The sequence below is a fragment of the Lonchura striata genome, chromosome 1 (genome assembly GCF_050655825.1).
Source record: "Lonchura striata isolate lonStrDom1 chromosome 1, ASM5065582v1, whole genome shotgun sequence".
NCBI lineage: Eukaryota > Metazoa > Chordata > Aves > Passeriformes > Estrildidae > Lonchura > Lonchura striata.
Window position 1 is genome coordinate 107,615,178 of NC_140703.1, and position 21,540 is coordinate 107,636,717.

The 21,540-nt window shown below is 37.3% G+C and overlaps 1 protein-coding gene across 3 annotated transcripts in view; it reads left to right on the top strand.

Moving 5' to 3' along the window:
- IL1RAPL1 (interleukin 1 receptor accessory protein like 1) overlaps window positions 1-18,231 on the top strand; it is a 678,558-nt gene extending 660,327 nt beyond the window's left edge. For all 3 annotated transcript variants that reach the window (XM_021552988.4, XM_077781655.2, XM_021552991.4), the window contains 2 exons: window positions 3,797-3,967; window positions 5,242-18,231. In XM_021552988.4, the coding sequence (XP_021408663.1) occupies window positions 3,797-3,967; window positions 5,242-5,960 (890 nt within the window). In that variant the 3' untranslated portion in view covers window positions 5,961-18,231. The remainder of the gene's footprint in view (window positions 1-3,796; window positions 3,968-5,241) is intronic.
- Window positions 18,232-21,540: the final 3,309 nt, after the last annotated feature.

Consider the following 21,540-nt stretch of genomic DNA (forward strand, 5'->3'; position numbering starts at 1 on the left):
GACCTAGGATTTGAGTGGTTTATTCAACTCAGCATTAAATGACATTTTTTTCATTATATTAAGGATAACCACTATCCCAATGTATATATTAAATGTAGCACCCAAGATTGTGAAGCAAATACAGATTAAGAAATGCCATAATTTTAAAGCAGCTACAGTCTCAGAGAAATTTTGAAAGGTTCTTTGTAACCTTTCCTGAACATAACATGTTTTTTTTAAGACAAAAGTTTCCTGTATCAGTTTGATTCCAGCTCCCTGCAGCATTTGGAAGGACCCAATCTCTAATTTCCAAAGCTCCCCTTGAAATCCTGAAATACTCAGTTAAATCAGTGCATTTCTCCTAACTCCTGTATGAATATCTGAGTATTTAAGAGGAGAGCACGTGCTCTGCTGAAGGAGAGGAGTCAGCTGTGCAGTTCCCTGCTGATCTGGAAATGGAAGATTTGCCCAGCCTTGCTGGCTACACCGAGCTGTGGAGCAACCTGTGCATGGTCAGCTGCCTCCACTGCACTGAATGTTTCTGAAAGCACTGCAAATTGCTCTGAGAATTTCAGGATGCACAGACACATGAGCTGACTTCATCATCTAGTTCTTAGAGCTTCATTGAAATAAGGTTCATTATGAAATACAACATTGTGGGATTTCTCCTTGTGAAGGTAACCATGAGCTAATCTCTTAATCTGTTCTGTGCTAAAATGTATAATACCAGCTAAAAGTCAGAATTTATCACTGGCTTGAATATGGCTGATAAGAAAATAAAAATTACTCTAGGAAGTTTTTTGGCTGTTTTTTAATTTTTCCTGATGATTTTTCTGTCCCCCATTAGCAGAAATATTTTCAGTGTTTCATAAACCCTCAAAGGCCCAAACTGCTGACTTCTTGCAGTGTAACATGTAAATCATTAGAAAACACATACATCTATAATGCAAATTTGATGTTAAATATATTTCATGGTCCCTGTGGAAGAGGAAGCTTTATCTTTCTTTCTGTAGGCACCACCTTATCATTTCTTCATGTGTAGCTGTTAAGAGAGCATGCATACAGATGAGTTCTTATATGTCTGATAGCAATTTACTTACCCAAAGATCCCATTTGCATGTGAAAGAGTAGATGCATATAGAGTCTGGGTTTCATTTTATGCTTACACTGAGCCTTTAAGTGACTGCTGCTGAGCACATCCTTGGAATAATAAGAAGCATTTACAGCTTCATCCCCTAAAAATTTATATCACTTCTGTTGGATTAACATTGTAGAAAGTTACAGGGAGTATGACAGCGCACTCTGCATTTGAATGAGTACCACTAGGAATGGGCAGGATTAAAAATTGCATGTTCCAATGATGCAACAGGTGCTTTGCCTAGAAACCTGGGCCACTAAGTGAAGTAATCCTTCTGTGTGTTATTAACGAAGATGAGATTTGACCCTCAGAGTTTACCCCTAAGGTCTATCTATACCTGTGGCTGAGTGTAGCTCCATGACCATTGCTCACTTACAAACTTCTCCTTTCCAGCTCCATAGAACGGTTGAAATGGTAGGACAGTTTGTAACTCAGAGACTGTTTTGCCTGGAGTCTTGAAGTACTAGTGCTTTGGGGCTGGCTGAGACATTTGTGGGCTGAATGCATCACACCTTGAGCACAAGCTGCATTTGACCTCATTGTGATTAACTAATCCAGAGCTTCCCCGTGCCTGATGCCCGAACACATCTCTGCAGATGTATCCTAGACCCCAACTATTCTTTGCCCTACAAATACTCATAAAACTAGGAGGGAAAGATATCTTTCCTGCAATACAGGATGATGCAGCTGTAGTTAGTGGAGATGCTGGAGTCTCCATGATATGACAAATATGTACTTTGAATAAATGCTAAGTGCAATATTTGCATATGCAATAAAACAATGTCATAGCACAAATAATCCCCTCCAAGTAAGGATGCATTTGGATCTTAACAGGCAGCACTCAGCCTTTAAAACTGTTTGAATTCTGCATTATTTCTTATTATTAATCTCTTTGAGAAATTTTGCATTCTCATCTTTACTCAAAGCCTTTGAACAGAGCAGCACTTGTCTCAAGCATGTACCATGGCTATGACCATTAATGAGGTGACAATAGAATATGTCATTGCAGCACCAGCATTTTGTCAGTTGTAATAATTTCCCCATATACTTGTTGACTGCGCTGTGTGCTAACACTTCTGCTGTGTAAACACTGTCTTACTGCAGAAACACCTGCAGTGGATGCCCCTCTATATTATGCTTGATCAAATCAGTCTTAAGGTATTATCAAAGGCAGGAGGTGCTTGTCTGTTATTAAAGGACATGTTTTCATAAATACTCCCAAAAAAATCCTGGAAAGTGGGACCTATAAAAGTTAGTGCTTCTCTTTTACTTACTTTCCTTTTTTTTTTTTTTTTTTTTGCTGTTGTTTTGGATTGTTTTTTTGGTTTTGTTTTGTTTTTTAAATTTGTTTTGTTTGTTTTTTTCTGTGGATATAACTATCCAATAGATAATATCCCACAGAAGATGTGCAGGGCACAGAATGTGCACATGGCCACTTCATGGGTTTAGAAAGTTTAAAAGCAGTAACAATACAACCACATTTGTTCTGTCATCTGCAAATGTTAATTAGCATTAGTGCACACGGTTCCTCAGAAGGGAGAAAGGACTGCTCAAGATTAGCACCGCTCCATTAATTTCATTTACACTCTTTCCATCCAACCTACAGCTGGCAGGTTTTTCAAAATAATGCTGCCAGACTACAAAAAGGTGTAAAATGAAGAAAAGAGTTTCTCAATACAAAAATGAAGTCAGCACTGACTGAATATAACATTACTTATGACACACAGTACTTAGAATATTCAGTTAGATCTCTTTTATAAGCAATTGATATTCTGGGTAGTCTGTTCATAATGTTGTCAAGAGAGTTAGAAGGATGTTAGCATTTCATTACTCTTGTCATTGATTTTTCTCTACTTTCTTCACAACAAAAGTCAAAACGTGACCTCTTATTCCACTGAATTAGTTCCAGAGCACTTGGCATTATTGACCTCCTAATGAAAATTAATGGTGGCGCTTTTGATTCAGTCTTTCAAGTAGGCACACCAAGCACATTTAAAACACAGGCATGGTTATTTCTCATATTGAAGTAACACACTGTTAAGTAATGAAATGCACATTAATGCAACATTAAATTTGCAAGTTTAAGCACACAGAATTCAAGAAACTTAAACTGCATTATCAGGAGCTGAAGCTGGAAAGATTTAAGCTTGGCAATAATTTCAGACCTGGAGAGTTAAAGAGTTTACAAGGAATGCTATATGTACATGTAGAGAATTTCAGCCTCAAGTCCTAAATTTATAGTAAAATTCTGGCAAGACTGAAATGGTTTTACTATGCAGCAGAGACATTTACATAGTAGCCTAATTATTTCCATGCTCTTCATTCTCCTTTTATGCTAGAGAAGAATGCAAATTCTTCTCAGTGGCTTTTGAATTTTGTGCTCGTGAGCTGTCACTCTGAAGTTTAATGGATTTCCTTCATCCAGATTCTTACATAAACTGACTTCTGTCTATGGATGTGGAGCTCTCCTTCCTTGTATCTGTGTAACTAAGGATTATCCCTACCAGGTGAAACAGGAAAGCTGAATGGATGCATATCTGGAGACTGGGTGAAAGCTTGCCATTTTATCTAAACCATTTATTCTTCCTGGAAAATTCTCCCAGAAATAATACCTGGGGAAATATCTGGGAAAACTGCTAGAATAAGGAATAAACTAACTTGATTTCCCTCTTTCCTTAGACAACAAAGATTATGATGCATATCTGTCTTATACCAAAGTGGATCCTGATCAGTGGAATCAAGAAACTGGAGAAGAAGAAAGATTTGCTCTTGAGATTCTACCAGATATGCTGGAAAAGCATTATGGATACAAGTTGTTCATACCAGACAGAGATTTGATTCCCACAGGAAGTAAGTCATGTCTTTATTGTCATGTAATAGTGAAGGAGAAAATGAGTTATTGCAGTGATTGTTTTAGTCTTCTTTCTACACCTACTCCTTCAGAATGTCATCTTTTCTCCCATTTTTTAGAGAATGGTGAGGATAAGCCACCAAACTTTAATGTGCATTTCCCAGATAAGAGGATTATTATTTAGTAATTGTATTGTTTTAATTGAAGGTAAAACAGTGCAAGAAGGGGATGCATAAGTAAATGAAAGAGACTAACATTTTTCAGATTTTTTGAGAACTTGCATATCTAGGAATGAATACGAAGGTCTTTGTTTTCAGTTCCTTAGATTTTATTTGGAAAGATATCCATGATTCTTATTACAGAAATTCACAAAGGAAGGACAAAGCTGTATTTAGACTAAGGCAATGGTTGAGTAATAACTTCTATACCAGAAAAAAAGTGGTGAATCCTGTCAGTGTCCAGTGTGTGGATGAACTTGATCATTCTCAGAGACTGTATACTAGAATTGATTCCAGATAGTACAAGTAGATCCTCTCACATATTCCAACATAAGTGCAGTCATATTTTGTCAGTTGTTGTAGTGGCTTCATGACTTCAGTGTAGCCATATAGACAATGACAAAGTTCAATACCTTTAATGAAAGATAAAAGGAAGGATACTTGGTATAGACAAAGAACAACATAGAACATCAAACAATCTAATGGATATTTTTTAAATCTACACCAAACTAAACACTAATTTACAGGAAATAATAATTTTTATGAATGTGTGTGGCAGGGGCATGAAGGAAAAACAGAATCTAAGACTACCAAAAAATTTAGAGTATTATTTGGGTTTGAGACTGAGGTCCTAAAGCACATGGATGATGCTCTGTTGTCTAACTGGGTGACTTTGCCTTTTTAAAGGTAAAAATCACGATGGACATATTTGTTCCAATAGAGAAAGAGATGATACAAACCCACAGCTCTTGAAGAAACACTCACGATCCGTAGCATGTGTGGGAATAGATGTTTTGCAGGATCACAGAATGGTTGAGGTTGAAAGGGGCCTGTGGAGATCATCTTTCCGACCTCCCTGCTCAAGCAGGTCCACATAGAGCTGGTTACTTAAGATCATGTTCTGCCAGGCCAGCCTGGCACATTTATAGCTGATGTTTCTGCATATTTCAGTGAGATCTTTGGGGAGCAAGGATTTGCTTCTGTTGTTTCTCACCAGTTTATAAGAGCAGACTGTTTTCTTAGATTGATTTTTGAGCAATTGTTTTGTTTTGTAGCCTACATTGAAGATGTGGCAAGATGTGTAGACCAAAGCAAGCGACTGATCATCGTCATGACTCCAAGTTACGTGGTAAGAAGAGGTTGGAGCATCTTTGAACTGGAAACAAGGCTTCGAAATATGTTAGTCACGGGAGAAATCAAAGTGATACTGATTGAGTGCAGTGAACTACGAGGAGTTATGAACTACCAGGAGGTTGAGGCCCTAAAACATACCATCAAGCTCCTCACTGTCATTAAATGGCACGGACCAAAATGCAACAAGTTGAATTCCAAGTTCTGGAAACGTTTACAGTATGAAATGCCTTTTAAGAGGATTGAACCCATGACAAACGAGCAGGTTTTAGATGTCAGTGAGCAGGGGCCCTTTGGGGAACTGCAGACAGTCTCCGCAATTTCCATGGCTGCTGCCACCTCCACTGCTCTTGCCACTGCCCATCCAGACCTGCGCTCCACCTTTCATAACACATATCATTCACAGATGCGCCAGAAACACTATTACCGGAGCTATGAATACGATGTACCTCCTGCCGGCACCCTGCCACTTACCTCAATAGGTAACCAGCACACCTACTGCAACATCCCCATGACACTTATAAACGGGCAGCGGCCGCAGACAAAAACTAACAGGGAGCAGAACCCCGAAGAGGCTCACACAAACAGTGCCATACTGCCCCTCTTGCCACGGGAGACCAGTATATCAAGTGTCATTTGGTGACCGACATGCAAGGGGCTGTCAACCCCCTTGAGTAGGAGCAGAGTCTGCAGTCTGGTGCCTGGAACTACATCCTCGACTGCTGCTGTTAAACATGCATTACAATCGATAACAAACGAGGAAAAACAGGGTCTTGTACATATGTTTTTGCAATTTCTTTGTAGCATCAGTCTTCCTGTTTTACCCATGTCTCTTCCCATTCACATTTTTGACTTTGTTTTATATGTCATTGGAATTTGTATATTTACATTTTTTTTAAATGAAGAGACTGCTGTATAGATAGGAAACTTTTTTGCTTCATTAGTATAGTTTTAGACTTTTTGTTTGTTTGTTTATAACCTCTCTTGGGAATGCTTGGACAAAGCTATGTTGATATCAGAAGCACCATCCATTTTGTTGGCCTGCCTAGCCATGCCTGCTGCAGCTCACCTCTTTTGGAGAGTTCTTGTTCTTAGAAGGACCCCACTGCTCACTGAGAGCTCCAGTTTCATTTCTACTCTCGTAATGTGCACTGCTCCTTCCCTGCCCTTACAAAGACCCCCATTTGGGGTAACACTACAGTCTGACCATCTAACATGTAACTTGGTAGATACCTGTCAAACAAGAGAAAATACCCAATCTGTATTGGTTGCTTCACAGTAGTCACTAGAGTGTGTAGAAACTATAGCCGGTTTGGTTTTTGCTTTCTTGGGTTTGTTTTTTTCTTAATTCTAATTTTAAGAATGAGTTGGTTGTATCCCTTTTATAAATATAAAAGCAACCTTATTTTTAACACGTCCTGGAAAAGTATTAATGTGGTTGTGGATTTTATTTTTTAATCACTCATTTTTTTTCTTTCTCAACTTTCAAAATCTTGCAAATAACATTTGCAAATGTCAGGCAAGTAAGACAAGTGAGGCAATAGACACTGAAATGCAGAGTCCTGCTGGTATGTACAGTGATGACTTCCAAACCAAAGGGGAATAAAAAAGACAGTATTGTAGATGGTTTGTCACTTTGTATTATAGAAAGTGTTATTTTCAAAAAAAAAAAAAAGCAAGAGCAAAACATTATTTTCCTGTGGATTTCAGAGTCCCTTGTATTTTAATGTTCCAAAAACTGTATTTGCTTTAAAATTATATATTCAAGATTAAGAAATCTTCTTTCATTTGATTTTAGCTTGTAACAATAAATAAAACTTTATTAATTTCAACATGATTTCAGTAAGAACTCAGGCAGAAAAAAAATGACATGATTACCAGAAATATAACTGTTTTCAGAATAAACTTTATTTATACAAAATTAATATTTAAATCAGACCTGGAAGTATTAAAAACAATTTATTCACTTTAATGAATAAATAAATTAGTTTTATTTTTATGTATGATTCCATCTTTGAGGAGTTGCAAATAATGCATGTACCACGGCTGACAGGGAAGAATAAAAGCCCACCACTGTGTTTACACCCAGACATCTTTGAGACAAATTAAATAAGCACCTTGCTCATACTTATGTTTTAAATAACAGAAAGTCCTTTCTGGTTTTAGAAGGAGAGAGAAGTGGTGCAGTTCTGCAACATATTCAGGCCAAGCTCTCTGCTAGTCCCTGCTGGCAGAAGCAGAGGAGTTCTGGTTGTAGCACACTGTCATAGAGCCATGGGTTTGATTTACCCTGGCAGAATTGTAACTGGTGTCCTGGCAAACAGGCTTGAGAGTCTATTTATGTAATTAATTAGCTTTAGGTGTTTTTCTGGCAGCTGAATGATATTGGCCAGTATAATGAATGTTTTGGGGGTTTGTTCATCATAATTGTCACAGCAAGAAAAGTAGAGCTTATAATATTTTGGTCTTCTTAATGAGAAGTGAGTGGAGAAGCTGCAGTTTGGGGGATATATGTGGGAGCAATCCAGAACTGACAGTGTGGGAGGAAATGACTATGCTTCTGTTGTGAAAGTCAAGAAATCTCAGTATCTGCATAAGAAGCTAATAGACCTTTGAGGCGTGCACTTTTGTTTGCTTAAAATGTTTATTTCTCTGAGGTTTAGCTCAAGTGCTTTTCTACAACCCGTTCTTTATTATAGTGTCTCTGGATATGTGCCAAACATCCACAAAATGGAAATTAGGCTGCCAGGTCACATAACATTTTAAGAGAATTTTGCACATTTGCTTTAAGAAAGCTATTATTTATTTGCTCTTACAGACACCTGTCAGGCACTGATGGCATTTTCCTTCATTCATTTGGATGCCTGTCCTGGCTTTCACTGGGCTGAGAAGGGGGAGAAGGGGAAGGGTTGATTGAGTGGCAGTGTGGTGTTTAATTTCCATCTGGGCTTAAACCACAACAGTCCTAAATACCCCAGGATCCTCTGAAATAAATTCATTATTTTTTTCCCTTTACATGCCCTGGTGTAAAGACTGGGATATGAAATAAATGTAGGATGCAATTATTTGACCACAATCACAATTAGCCAATGGATAGATCTTTCCTTAGCCACATGGGAAGTACTTTTCTGTTCTTCTATTTTTAGATTTAAGCACTTTGAATAGCATGATTCAGGGATTGACGAATACTATTTGATATTCTCACTACTTAAAGGAAGGTTTTCTTATACTGTTTTGTCATAATATTGAGCATAAGAAAAAACAAAGAGAAACACATGACAAAACCTGAAATAAGTTTGAGGAAATTTTCTGTGGCTTTAGAAACATTCCTCCTTAGCACTCCTCTTCTGTGAACAGCTCATTGTGGGAAACAGTAAAGGAAAGTGTTGTGTGTTCACATGCTCTATGTTTGACAAAAATTCCATTGGAATGCAAAATAAAATGGAAACAAACAAAGCAAACAAACCAAAACCAACAAAAATTGTCATTGCCCTAGTGCTTAGGCTCCATCGTTTTTGGTGAAGGTGTTTTGGTTTTTGACAATGCAGCCTGAAATGTGCATGCAATAGCCACATATAAGGTTTAGCCATAAGCAAATAGCACTTTATTTTAAAAAAGGCACAGTGTGATGATCAGAAAAACTTTCTCTGCCTGGTCAATAACTTTGGGTCTGTATGTGGATTCTATGCACGTGAATTATCCAAGTGTGGTGCTCTGTCTCTATATGGCTCTCTCTAATCATGCTAGTCCGTGTTATAAAAGGACTCTTGTTACACAGCTTGTGTAAATTCAGTATATAGATTCTCCAGAGAGCATATATAGCTGGAAAGAAATGGGAGACTGTATAGAATGCAGCTAATTATTTTGAAGGCAAAATGCATTGCTGGGTCTGATTCTGTTCTCAGTTACAACAGTATGATTTGAAAGTAAATATAATAAATCTGAATGAGTGCAAGATTGATTTGTGTGGGAGAAAAAAAGCTGGAAAAACAAAGAGAAAAGGAATTAATATTTGCAGTCTGTGACAAACTGAAATCTTGGCTGCAAGGAAAGAACAGCAAAATGCCTTCTGGATTTTAGTAGGGACCCAGTTCTCACCTGGCAGCCAACATCACTTTCAATATGATCTGTTTCAGAGTTCAATACTGTTAGGCTTAGATGCAAACTAAGATTTTTCTATTTCTGCACAGCTGTGAAAACCATGTGTATTTTACATAATGGGTGATAATCAGTTCCATAACTGTCAGAAACCTTGTTATACCTGCCTGATCAAAATTCACAAAGATTTATTTGGATATTGTGCATTAATTACTCATTTAAATTATAGATAGAGCAGTGAGATTTGGGAAAAGTGGCCTAGTAAAAAGGATTCCTTCATTTTTACACTAAAAAAAAAAAAAAAAAGAAAAAATAATAAGAAGAAAATTTCAAGCTAGTAAGCCTAAGGAGAATTTAGTTAAAATCCAAAGAAGGAAGAAAAACCACAGCAGTAAAGTAATCTCAAAAATAGAACGGCCAATGGAGAATAAAGGGCAAAATACCCACTTGCTTTTTGACTGTGTTGTGGTTTCTTTTGTCATGCAAAGCTCTGTACTCTGGCTGACCTACATCAAGCAACTGGCTTTTTTGGAGGCCATCCAGACAGATCAGCAACACAAATATGTCCCTGTATGTCTAATACACTTCTGAATGATTTTGTACTTGTTGATAGTCTAGCACAGAGAGATTTTTGTTTGTCTTCTATTGTTGTTATAAAGAGGATACCAAAAATCTGTCAGTGCTAAAAAAAAAAAAATCTCTGTAGCAGACTTAATTTATTAACTAGAGTAAGTATACTTCACTCCCACCCCCTACCTGGTTTGCTGTTATTAGGATACATTTTCTAACCCAGCTGAGAAATAGGTTAAAGTGTCTGGCAGCAGAAAAAATGTAAGCAACCTCATAACGAGTTTCCTTGTATTATGAGGGTTGCAAGTTCCCTTGCTTTTTATTCTTTTGGTTTTGTTTTTTGGGGTTTTTTGGATTGTTTTTGGTGGTTTTTTTTTTTTGTTGTTGTTTTTTTTTTGTATAAGCACATCTCTTCACCTTCTAAATAGCACACTGATTGGAGGGTGAAGCACACCATTATGTCTTTAATTTCAGATTCACTGAATTTAGCATGGATACTGAGCTGTTGTTTGTGATGTAATTCTGCAGGGCCATTTTCCATTGAGTCTGTCCCTATCCTCCAAGAAGATGTTGGCAGCATCATACTTCACCAAACAGCCTTGACTTGATATTCCAAAACTCAGTGTTGTTGCTCCAAGGAGTGAAAATGATAAAAGTGCTTCAGCTATTAAGAATTTTCTTTTTTTTCTTTTCCCTTTTTTTTTTCTTCTTTTTATTTCTGCTTATAACAAAGTTTGACTTTTGCTCTGGACTAATAAGCTCTGGGTATAGGTTTAGGGTCCACAGGGTCATAAAGAAGTTAGAGAAGAAATTACAAAGGCAGGTCTGATACCTTATTTGGAAAACATGTCAATTCTGAAGCTGTTCAGATTATTAAAAAATCAGTATATTTTTATTTAGTGTTTTTAAAGGGAAGTATTCAACTTGCAATTACAACCAGAGTCATCCCAAAAGCTTAGTATCATTCTTAACATTAAATAGCTAATATCTTAATTAACATAATTTCAGAAACATTCAATAGTCAATTCAAATACTGTTATTTGGGGGGACTAAGAGTTACATGATTCTCTAGGATCTAAATGTTAAATAAAATAAATTATCTAGTACTGAGGTTAGAGAGAGTACAAACATTTTTCTTGATGACTGGTATTAGGAAAATAATTTGAAACAAAATGCGAGAGCTAAGAATTTGAGGGAGGTATTATTTGATATCTTTTCTAGAGATGTTCTCTTAACCATCAGAACATGTCAAAAGGAACAGAAAAATTTTGAAAAAATAAAATAGATCTGGTTTTTAACCTTCTCTTTCTCTTTTAATCAAATGCTAGTTCTCCCTCTGCCCTCCTCAAAAATACAAATTCATCCATCATCCAGGAGCAATTAATACTTACTGTGCCCATACTCTCAAACTCATTTTGTGACAGATAAAGAAGTGTATGCCAAAGCAGGCAGCTGCACCACATGTCTACAACTGAGAAGCTCCACAGAGGAGAAAGTGTTCCTGTGCATGGAGGAGGAGAGCACGGGCCCCTCTGGCTTCTTGTTTAGCTGCTCCTTTGCCAGGTGGGTGCAGAAGGAACCTCAAGGTATCACCAGTGTCCCACCTGCTGCAGGCAGCACACAGGGAAGGTGGGCAGTAAGCTGCTACTGATGCTAGTGAGAATAAACATGAGAGCTATCAGATGTCGAGGGAGCAATGCCCTTTGGCAAAGCAGCTGGAAGAACAGGAGCAGCTGACAATATTTCCCATTTGCTCCATGCTCAAAGTAAACACCAGCACCAAGCATAGAAAGAGGTCAGTTTGCTTGGTTAGTGTGCAATCCACTAAATGACAGCCACAGGAAATTTCCATCTCAGTCAAGTAACACCACACCTGAGAACCCTAGCAGAAATTTCCATCCCATCCCATCCCATCCCATCCCATCCCATCCCATCCCATCCCATCCCATCCCATCCCATCCCATCCCATCCCATCCCATCCCATCCCATCCCATCCTCTCATATCTGTTTCCCTTACAGACTGAATTAGAAGTACAAGCACTCAAAGCTTGTTGTAAGTCCTCAGGTTGGGGTCCACACAAAGCCTCTTTGCCTAGGTGCTTCTTTTCTGAGACTCACAGGAGTAAAGGTTCGAGCTGAAAAAAGGCCGCATTTTTTTGTTCTCAGTAAACCATTTTTCACTTCCACATAGATTGCTCATATGAAGCAACATCCTGATGCTATTCTGATCTTCTCTGAGGTAAAAAGAAAGTCTTAAAAATGTCAGTTATTGGCTCAAGATATTCCATTAAGCTGTAGTCTTCCCACACACACTTGAAAAACAAACATAAAGAAAGAAAAACAAATTAGCAATGCAATTACTTAATCTTTTTAAACTTGGGTTCAGACAATTCTTTTTCAAGAGAAGGTTGTTTTCTCCTGATGTTTTCTAGGAAGTTAAGTAAGTCTTTTCCAAATTTTCTCTCCATTCTTTGCATGACAGGTAAACCATAGAGATATTTGTTTAGGAAATCCCATTATTCATTGTAAATTTAAAACACAAGTGGCAGTGAATTTACAGACATACAAGAAGTTGTTTGCCAGAGTTAATATTCTCTGACGAACAGCTCACTGCAGCCCTAACTGAGTTCTTAGGAACATTTCAGTAGAGAATTTAAACAATTAGTATTATATGTTTACCTTCAGCATCACATTAGAATGCTGTACATTTGTCATCTTAACAGCCAGACAACTTCAAGTGGAGCAATTATGTAAATACAAAGTAGTGAGGAGAACAGTGACACAGCTGTCTCTCCATCTATCTATCTTGGTAAAATAGTGCAGTGACACCAGGCTCCTTCTTTGAGAGCACTAACCTATGCCTACCTCAGCAAAACACATGAACCTGCAAACTGTGCAGCTATCTGGGACAAAATTGTTGCAATAATCACTCTCAGATCTTACTTACATCACAAAAAGCACTTTATGCAATTTTATTCCTGTACATAGGTATTTTAACTTGTAATCATTTAATCATAGAACTATACAACAAAATAAAATTAGTAGCACCCAAAAAAAGGGAAGGAAGTCCCAGAAATCTGTTTTTTTTTTATAGCAAGGCATTTCCCATGTGCTGCCAGGAGATGACAAACTTGTAAGCAAGCCAGTGCTAGGGGTACTGTGACAGAAATACATTGCTGGGGTGACACAGGGTGGGAGAGGTATAGGGAAGATTTTTACTGGTTGTGTGGTGACCAGATAGGTTAACATAACTAGCATTCATCTAGTCCTGCTGCCACAGAAAATTACAGATATCTTTCGCCTGGAACCCCAAATTTAGCAGATACTTCCTTCATCAAATGTTTGCTATCTGAAGCCATTTATATAACCTCGTTAGAGGTAGGAAATGGTTTTTTTCCTAGTTAATAAGACCTACCTGAATATCTGCCAAATTTCCTATTGTAAATAATATCAGTATAGTTCATCTCTTATTTTCTCTGATTACCTCTTCACTCTTCTAAACAAAAGAGTGTGTGAGTAGCTTCCAGAACCACATAGCAAATACCATTCCTTGATTTTTTTAAATGTTGTTAGTTGTTTGAAGAGTGAGAAGCAGCAGCAAAGATGTTATCTGCTTGAAATGGCACTTGCCAAGATGTTCTTTAGGGAATGTTGAGGAAAAATTCCCTTTTAGTCACCTTGGGCACCTTACCAGATATACAACTTTCAAGATCTCCTCAGACAGCAACCTAGAGCATAAGGAGTTTGACACAGACTGAGATGTACATGCATATAATTTTCAAGAATGGTTCCCTTCCTTGAATTGTCTTTTTGTTTGCTTGGACTTGCTTTGCTTTGTTCTGATTTGTTTTCATAAGGAGACATCAAGATTGAGATACCATTGCACTACATGAGTTTTTAGAAAGAATGGAGTGAGAAGTCCAGAGAACTGGAGTAAAATAGTCATAAATGAGTCTGAAAGTCAAGAGACTTTTAGCACAAGTGTGCTCATGCTCAAAGGTCTGTCAGATTTCCTTAGGCCCCACTTCAGACAGTTATCCACTTCATAGCCAATCCAAAAAATAGGTATTTTAAGGGAAAATTGTACTTTCAGGTGCTATTATACCTGGAGTCTCAGGCACAGTGAGTCTGATTCCCCCTGCTCACTGAGAAATGAGCTTCCTTTGAAAAGCTGAGGTTTTTCCAGCCTTCTCATTGTTATCTGTTGGCTTTCTAAGGCTCTCCAAAGTCTTAAAAAAATAAAATAAAATATTTCGAAGTCAAGGTGAATCTATGGGAACTTACAAAATTATCATTGGTTATTTCAAATACCTTACTAGAACACAGATATCTGCCCCTTCTTCCTGTAACTCTTACAGTTCTTCTGCTCTAGGTAGTCTAATTTGCTATAATTTATATTACATGTCCTGTAAAAATATGACCTAAGATATTTTTATATTATTCAGAAAATGCACAAATAATTTGTAACATCTTCATTATAAAGGTTTGAAGATTTGTAGATGATACATGTTCAGCATGCTAATAAAGTTAAAGAAGGCAGCTGCCCAGTGCTGGGCAGTGGTGAAGCAGCAACAAGTAGTGAGTGGAGTATGTTAAAAGACAGAATTCTGATCTTAGCTTTTACAGTTAAAGGGATTATTTCCCAACAATGCATCTCAATATCCACTGCTCTCACTCTTGGCAGTTTGGAGCCACCTATGAATTTCGCAAGAAAAGCACACTATTAAATTTTGTGCAGTTACTAGTTTCATGAGACTTTTGATAATATATAAAATTAAGCATTTCATAAGTAAATCTTTTTATTAGCATATTGCATGTTCTGCACTTTCTTCAGATGACAATAAAACAAAATGACCGAAAAGATTTTTAACAGAAAGAACATATATCTAGTTTAAATACTAGAAGAAAAATTTCATCACCTGCTGTTCCATAAAAAAGCTGCAAAACTAATACAAATAAAGCAATTTGTCTAGGGGATTTAGTTTCTTTAATTTTATTTAGTTCCTTTACTCATCTCAGAGGGAGCTGACTGTCCACAAGCAGAGTGCACAATGCAACTCAAGCAGCAATAGCCCCTTCTTGGGAGCCCACTGTTCAAAGTTAACACCTGGATAAGCATCTTGAAAAAGCACTTTGTTAATAAAGCTCTCAGCTGGTCCTCCATAATCTGAGCAACCAGCAGAGTGGAACTGCTTTGCAGCTCCTATGGAATACATGCACATCCATGAAGATGCAAATATCTACGTGCCATCTTCGATTTTGCATTGATGGAATGAAACAAGGAAGTGTCATGCTAGGCATTGGCACCTTTTATCTTAATTTTCTTAATAGTTGATTGAAGTAAAAAAATATTTCTACTGGAGTCAGCAGAATTAGCTGTAGCTCTGTATAATTGGTGCAAAAATAAAGAGCAGAATCAGGCCCAGAATTTTTGAACATGAATTTCTCCCTATTCTATAATTTAATTGAAGTTTTAGTATCATTACCTTTTCCAAATGTCCATAACTATTGACATACAAACCATAAATTAACATATGCATTCTTGTCAAGGTTTTCTTTAAGGCTACAGGTATGATTATAAACTGGAAAATATGTCTCTTCCTTTATACACTTTGTTCAAAATCATTAAAGTTAAAATAGAAGCACTAAAGTTAAGTAGAAATACATCAACCTATATTTATGCCTACTGTATAGTAAAGATTTTACCTAAAGAGATTTATTTATATTTATTTTTTAAAAAATTAAATGGGTCACAGCTAAAAGGAACTGCATTTTTGTAGTAATACTATACTTACTGCTGAGAAGCAAGAGAGTCATGATCAAAATGTTACCTAGTCTCAGTGTATGTTACTTTAAAAAGGACATGGTTTATGTTATCCTAACAAGCCTGGTATTAAAAAAATGAAGATCTTATTTTAATAACTATAATATCTTAAACATTTTGTATTTTCATCCGTTTTATTCTTACAGGAGAAAAGACATCACTCACTAAATATGAATGCTGCACATGTTAGCAATAGAAACATTGATTTTTGTAACTTTGATTGCACTTGCCTTAACTTTTCCACACATATATACAAACACAAACACATGAGGGGGGGAAAAGAGAATTAAGAGACATAAAACCCACAAAAGTAGGCAAGTTTTACATTATTTAATGAATAGCAACACATGAGCTTTTTCAATACAATCCTTGTAAAGAGCACATGATGCCATAAGTTTGTTAAAGCACAATGTGTACTTTGTCTAGAGTAAAAAACCAACAAAACAACACAAAACCAAACAAAAAAGCCCTTTTGGTGTGACTTTGATTTAGGTTTAAAAAAGCTGGATGTTTAAAAAAATCTTTATTACTTGCATATGAATATTTTTGTATGATAATATACAAAGAAGGTTTTAAAACAAAACAAAAAAACCCACTTGCTTTATAGTGTGCAAATTTTAGAGGAAAGTAAACAGGGTATGTGTCCAATTTGTAAAACATTGTTCTCCTTTCAAGCTTACTCTTTCACTGACTAAATGCAAGGTTATGACAACTTGAAATACCTTTTTTTGTGAACTGACAAAGAAAAAATAAAGCAATGTGAATAATTTGCGTATGCAAAATTTTTTTTTGAAAGACATTTTTGCTGGTAGCATTACAAATTTAACAGCATGATAGGGAAAGCTTTGAAGGTACCAGTTCAATGATTTGACTAGAAGGGCATACTGGGCCAGAGCATATGTATTGGATAAGCTGGCACAGCTCCCCTGGAGATAATGGAGCTGCTCCATCTTACACCAGCTGAGAATCTGACCTCTAATATTTTCTTTCTTGTTGTTTCCTCTTGTTCTGCTATTTTATTTCTTAAGGATATTTTCTTTAGGATATATATTTTTTTTCCGTGTACTTTTTTTTCTTAAAAACTCTAAGGATTATGGTTATAATCATTGCAAAGCAAGAAATACAGTCTCACAACTCTCTGGGGCAAAGACTTTGTGTGTGGGTGGTGCAAACTTGTTTGATTTGTTACAGCATTGCTCAAGTTTTGTGACAGTTTAGCTCCACTGGAAGCACAGGGCGACAGGGGAATAGAATAACATGGTGGGAAATAAAGTAACATGGTAGGGAATAATTTTTAGCACTCAATGTGTGTGTGTGGTATGTTTGTGTGAGCATGATGGAAGACCCTGACTGATTCAAAAACTGTAGTGGAAGAGAAGGAGCTCAAATCACAGCAATGTTGTCATTGTTCCAATGAAAACTAACAAAAAATGTCAAAAAGGGCATTACTGAAAACTTGGATGAATGTTTTTCTTTTTTGAAGTTTGTTGAATATGACATCATGCCTGTGTCAGGACAAATTCCATCCTTGGGTTTCTGAACAGCTGTAAGCTTTGTGGTTCCCTTCTAAAGTGCAGTGGCATAAATCATTATCCAAGGCAATGGGTTTATACCCATGTTACACTACACAAATTAATTGCAATCAGCTTTTTTTGTCTTCCTATCAAGACCCTCACCATCTGAAGTCCTGAAAGATGCAAGAAATACTGAACTTGTTTCCACTCTTATTTTTAAAAGCCGTGATTCTCCTCAGATGCTGGGGAATTGCTCCAAATTTGAAAGTCAGTAACACAAGGATTTGGGGGCTTGCAATAAGAGACAGGCACTAGTGCACAGCAACTCTTACAAAGCTCTATTGTGTGTCATAGCTAGAGCTCAAGTTGTCAAAAGGGCTGGTGATCTTCTGGCTCCAGAAGCCCAGGCCATAAACTTGTGCCAGGCCTGCGTGTCTGTAGCTCATCACAAGACTTTTAAGATGTGACAACTGAATTGGTTTACCTGCAACAACTCATATTTAAATACATTTTTAAAATTACTGTATTTTGCACCTGCAGTATGAAGTCAAGGTGAACTATATTAAAAAATATTGTTTCTACAGGCAGTCACCCTTTTGAACTTTGTCTGCTTCATCTACTTCCCATGAGATTTTTATCTTTGCTATACAAAATATTAGTAAGATCATTTGAATAAATGATCATGGTTTCACCTGTATTAACACGATTCATTGGCCTGGTATGGTGGCAGGAAATGCATTTAGCATTCGATTAGACATCATAAGAGTTATGATTACTCAAATACCAGCATGTGACATGCACAGAAATATGGTATCCACTGTAAATTCAAAAAATATTTATGTATATTTAGTTACATTTTTTAAATATTGCTATTTAACAGACATTAATAAAAAAATTGAAGAACATAATTCTCTATTCTTTACTGCATTACTCTGCATTCCTTGCAATTCTTAGACACATGGCTGAGACAAGTACAAATGCAAAAATTTTATTAATTATTAATTGCTGGTATTGTCTCCCAAAATCATGTATGTGTGAACAGTCTGGGAAGCCACATAGGGCTGCATGCTTGAAGAGAGGCAATCACAGGAAAAAAGTAAGTAAACAAGACTATTGGTTGAAGAGTGATGGAGTCTTGGTTTCAAAAAATAAATAAAGAGACAGAAAGAATAAAAGCACCAACAAGCACTAATATTGATTGAAATGTTTAGAGTACCTCTGGACATCTTTCTTAGAGTCTCCTGACATGTATCACTTATTCCTATAATCAATTTCATTGATTGATTAAATTCAACTTTCCCTCTCTTTATGAGTACTTATTTCCACTTTTTATTTTTCCCAATGTCCTGGGGTGACTTCTAAATTTGTCCCAAACCAGGACATCCAACCTGTGTTTTTCTATTTGGGAGCAGGTTTTCTTCATGTTTATTATATTTTGCATAGATAATTGCATTTTGTTTTTAATGAAAAAAAATAAATAAAATAAATAAAAAATTTAAGTACTAAGTTTGTGTTGTTAGGATTTAGTGTTGTATCTGCAATTGAAACATAAATTTATGAACAGACCTGTGAAATGCAGCTATTCACATGCTGGGACCCTACATGTCAGCTACTGGATCAGGGTGGTTGGAATGTCATTTGAAGCAATACATACATAACTGCACATTAAATTTACAGTATCCACTGAAGTGCAAATAAAACTCTTGTTTGCAAGTAAAAAGCTGTTTTATTTCAACTGAAGAATTTTAAAAGAAGGTCTTCCATTAAACAAGAAACATAAAAGACACCCCAGTAGTCATATACTATAAAAGGTGATGCTGAGAAAAAGAGACATTATGATGCAAGATAGATCAGTAATTGTAGTTTAAGTTTTCAAAATTGTTCCAAGAAGTCTGGGAAATATACCCTCACTTCAAATAGACTCATGGATTGTAGACAGGTTAGTTTCAAAGTTCGGTAAAAACAAATGTCAAAAGTAAAATGAACAGTAAGCATACTTTTCAGCAGAACAGGACTGCAGTATCGAAAATAATGTGAACAGAGGAGATAAAACAGTAATGTAGAAGTGATGTCCAAATGCATTGTCTAGAGATTGAAAAATAGCTCCAGAAAATTAGTCAGAGATCTTTACAGTGTTTTACTTTCCAGTTGCATGCAGAATGGGTTAATTCTTTTAAATCAATATGCAAACCACAAAATCAAATAGCTATTCTTCTCTGAATGCTGATGAACCTTACCCAGGTCAGCATGTTCTCTCTACTTATTCTGCAGGGAAATAAGCACTGAGCAAGGTAAAGCTAGGACAAAGCCTGGGCCCCTTATGATTACTTCATATAGCACTCTCATTTCTGTCTTGAGAAATTAGGCATTGACTGTCTTCAGATTTAGTACTGACTGTGGTGGAGACAGCTGTCAGAAGCAACATAGCCCAAATATTTGATGTGGGAATATACTGTGGCTTTTCTGTCAGCAGCACTGGATACATTGCCAACAACAAGCACAAGATTTTTGTTCTCCAGTGAGCATCATCTTGCACCCGATAGTAGCACCACATCTACTGGAGAGAATGGAAAGGATACAAAAAAAACATTCAAGGAAGAATATACTATGAAAGAAGATGCAAGAAAACTACTATTGCTCCTGTGCTGGTTGAATTCTCATCCTACATGATAGATAAATTCCTTGTTGCCTCCTCCAGGCCTTTCTCAGTCCTGGTTTCTGGACCCAAATGAATGAAATCCATAGGCACAAATGCCTATGGCCAAGTACCAGCTCAGCCACTTTTGCACTCCCCACTGCAAGAGGTGACTTCCTCCAAGTTAACTTCCAAAGCTGCCCTAACTGTAACTAATTATTATATGTTCTTCTTGGTCACAGATATTTTGTGCTATCAATACACTACATTTGTGTCTTTGGTTTTTGATACATCTAAGAGGACATTTTTGTTATGATGAATTGGTTGTAAAGTTAAGAGTATAAATTTGTTTGAATGTACAAAAGAGAGGATCTTGTTATGTTGTGGTTTGACCTTGACAGCAGATGCCCACCTCAGCCACTGTCACTCCCCTCCTCATTTGGACAGGAAATATAACAAAAGGCTCATGTGTTGAGATAAGGACAAGGAGAGATCACTCATCATTCCTCCTCCTCCCATACAGGGGAACAGGGAATGGGGGCTGCAGTCATTTTGTCACACGTTGTCTCTGCTGCTCCTTCCTTCACAGGGGAAGGACTCTTCACACTCATCCTGTTCCAGTGTGGGTTGCCTCCTACAGGATATAGTCCTCCTTAACTTCTTCAGCATGAGTCCTTCCATAGGCTACAGCCCTTCACAAACATCAGCATGGATCCCTTCTGGGGCGTGCAGCCCTACAGGAATATACTGCTCCAGCATGGGGCCCCCATGGGTCCACAGATTCTGCCAGGAACTTGCTCTAGCACAGCCTTCCTGTGGTGTTACAGCCTCCTTTGAACAGCCACCTGCTCTGGAACAGGGTGCTCCATGGGCTTCAGGTGGATACCTGCTCCATCCTGGAGCTCCATGGGCAGCAGGGGCACAGCTACCACACTGTGGTCTTCATCATGGTCTGGGGGAATCTCTGCTCTGTGTGCACCTCTTTCCACTTCTGCTTCACTGACCCTGGGTGCCTGCAGGTCTGTTGCTCAAATATTCTCACTCCTCTCTTCTCTGGTTGCTGTTGCTTGTTGCACATTTTGGATTTTTTCCTTCTTTGCTTTGCTGTCGCAATGACGCTGCCACCATCACTGGTGGGCTCAGCCCTGCCAGTGGCAGGTCTCTCTTGTGCCCAGCTGGCTTTGGCTCTGTCAGACATGGGAGAAGCTTCTGGCAGCTTCTCAGAGAAGTCAGCCCTGCAGTTCCCAAAAGTTACCCCTTAGCTCCCCTGCTACCAAAACCTTGTCATGCAAACCCAATACAAGTGGTGTGAGAGCGAGTTTGAAATTGTAGTGACATGAAAAGCTGTTGTGGTTTTAAGGCTGAAACCAGGACAGTAGTGCAGCATTTATTCTAATGATTGAAATCATTAGAAAAAGAAAATACTCTTCCAAGCAAATAGTTAATTAGGAATTAAAGTAATCAATAGATGCCTGGGGGAAAAAATTTCCTTAGGTTATACAAAAGATAGCAACCTAAACAATCATTTGCCAAAAAAGATTTGAGCATCTTCTAAAGAAGCTGTTTCAAGCTATTAAGTTAT